The sequence below is a fragment of the Pediculus humanus genome, genomic scaffold (assembly GCF_000006295.1).
Source record: "Pediculus humanus corporis 1103172108265 genomic scaffold, whole genome shotgun sequence".
Lineage (NCBI taxonomy): Eukaryota > Metazoa > Arthropoda > Insecta > Psocodea > Pediculidae > Pediculus > Pediculus humanus.
Genome location: NW_002987834.1, coordinates 191,769 through 193,351, shown reverse-complemented (window position 1 = coordinate 193,351; position 1,583 = coordinate 191,769). Strand labels below are relative to the sequence as shown.

The window sequence follows — 1,583 nt, the reverse complement described above, 5'->3', positions numbered from 1 at the left end:
AAAAAAAAAAAAATTTTGGAAAAAACTTTTTTTAAAATTTTTTTTTTTTTTTTTTTGAAGGTTCACCCCCCAAATAAAGGTTTTTTTTTTTTTTTTTTTTTTTTTTTTTCGTTGAGTTTTAAATAATAAAAAGATATAAACTTATGAAAGGAAAAAAAAAGGAAAAAAAAAAAAAATATTAAACCACGTAATAAAGAGTAGTATTACGGTTAAAAAAAAAAAGTTAAGTTATGAAAAGTATATGGTTATCACGAGAGGTTTTTTTTTTTTTTTGTTCGAATGATGTCTGGCACGCGATGGTATCAACATGCAATTTAAACAGGTTAAAACACGTATACCTGTAGTCGATTTTATATTAAATCCTAATTTTTTTTTTTTTTTTGTGTTGTTTTCCCTAGGACTGAAAACACATTTTTAAGGAAATTTTATTATTATTATCGAATTCGTTTGTTAGGATTGGAAGATTTTAAATTATTTTTGTTACGAAAGGAGGATATCATTCAAAAAAATAAAATAAAACGACGGGGATTTTGCAATTTAGAAAAAAAAAAAATAATAATGATATTAAATTCGGTAAATGATACACGTAATTAGTAAACGTTCGTTCTCCGTTATTATTATACGTTTAAAAAAAAAAAAAGGACGGGGAGGGGGTTGGGGAGTGGGGAAGGGGAGGGAGAGGTCGAGCACATTAGTAAGCAAAGCAAAGCCTACACAATTTAAAATTAAAATAATTTTTTATTACTCGGTATATACACTTTAAGCATAAAAAATTTTTCCACCCAAAAGAAAAAAAATTTATTTAATTACGATTTCCGGAAAGATGATAATAATAAACGGTGTCTGACGAATTTTCCATTTGAAAATTGTTATATTTTTACGCATAAAACAAACAAAAAAAAATTTTTTTTTTTTTCTCTTACGACAAATATCGTTAAAAAAAAAAAAAAGGAAAAGTTTTTCAAATTGATATTTTAATATAAAAATCGACAGCACATGAAATTTTATCATTTACGAAAAGAAAAAAAGGAAAGAAAAGGAAAGAAAAAAGAAAATCACATTTAAATAAAAGTAATGGAAAAATCATTTTCATCGTAATGTGTTACCAGTTGTTTTAGTTACAAAAGTTTTTTTTTTTTTGATATCATTATGTTATGAATCAATCATAAAATATCCTTAATATTGAACGTGTCAGTTACGAACCGAAAGGGGTTGGGGAAAAAAAGAAAAGAAAAAGAAAATTATGCGTGTGACGTCATTGTTTTTTTTTTTTAACTCAAATTTTAAATTTAACCCGTCGTGTGTTGTGATTGGGTGTCAAAGGTTACAAAACTTTTTTTTTTATTTTTTGCAATTTTTTTTTTTTTTTTTCACTTTTAAGCTCTCATTAAATAAAATTTATTATTATTATTATTATTATTATTATTATTATTATTATTATTATTAATATTTTATACCTTTAATTATATTTAAATAGCATAAATTTTTTTTTTTTTTTCGGTTAAAATTACCCTGAAAATTTGAAAAAAAAAAAAAAAATTTGTAGTTCGCCTACGTAGTGTAATCATAACACGTTTTAAATT

At 23.4% G+C, this 1,583-nt stretch overlaps 1 protein-coding gene across 1 annotated transcript in view; it reads right to left on the bottom strand.

Moving 5' to 3' along the window:
* The window catches only part of Phum_PHUM495390 (delta-sarcoglycan, putative), a gene marked incomplete at both ends in the record, with an annotated part of 5,081 nt that extends 4,222 nt beyond the window's left edge, over window positions 1-859 (bottom strand). Inside the window, one exon of the mRNA XM_002430654.1 lies at window positions 811-859. Within this exon, the coding sequence (XP_002430699.1) occupies window positions 811-859 (49 nt within the window). The remainder of the gene's footprint in view (window positions 1-810) is intronic.
* Window positions 860-1,583: the final 724 nt, after the last annotated feature.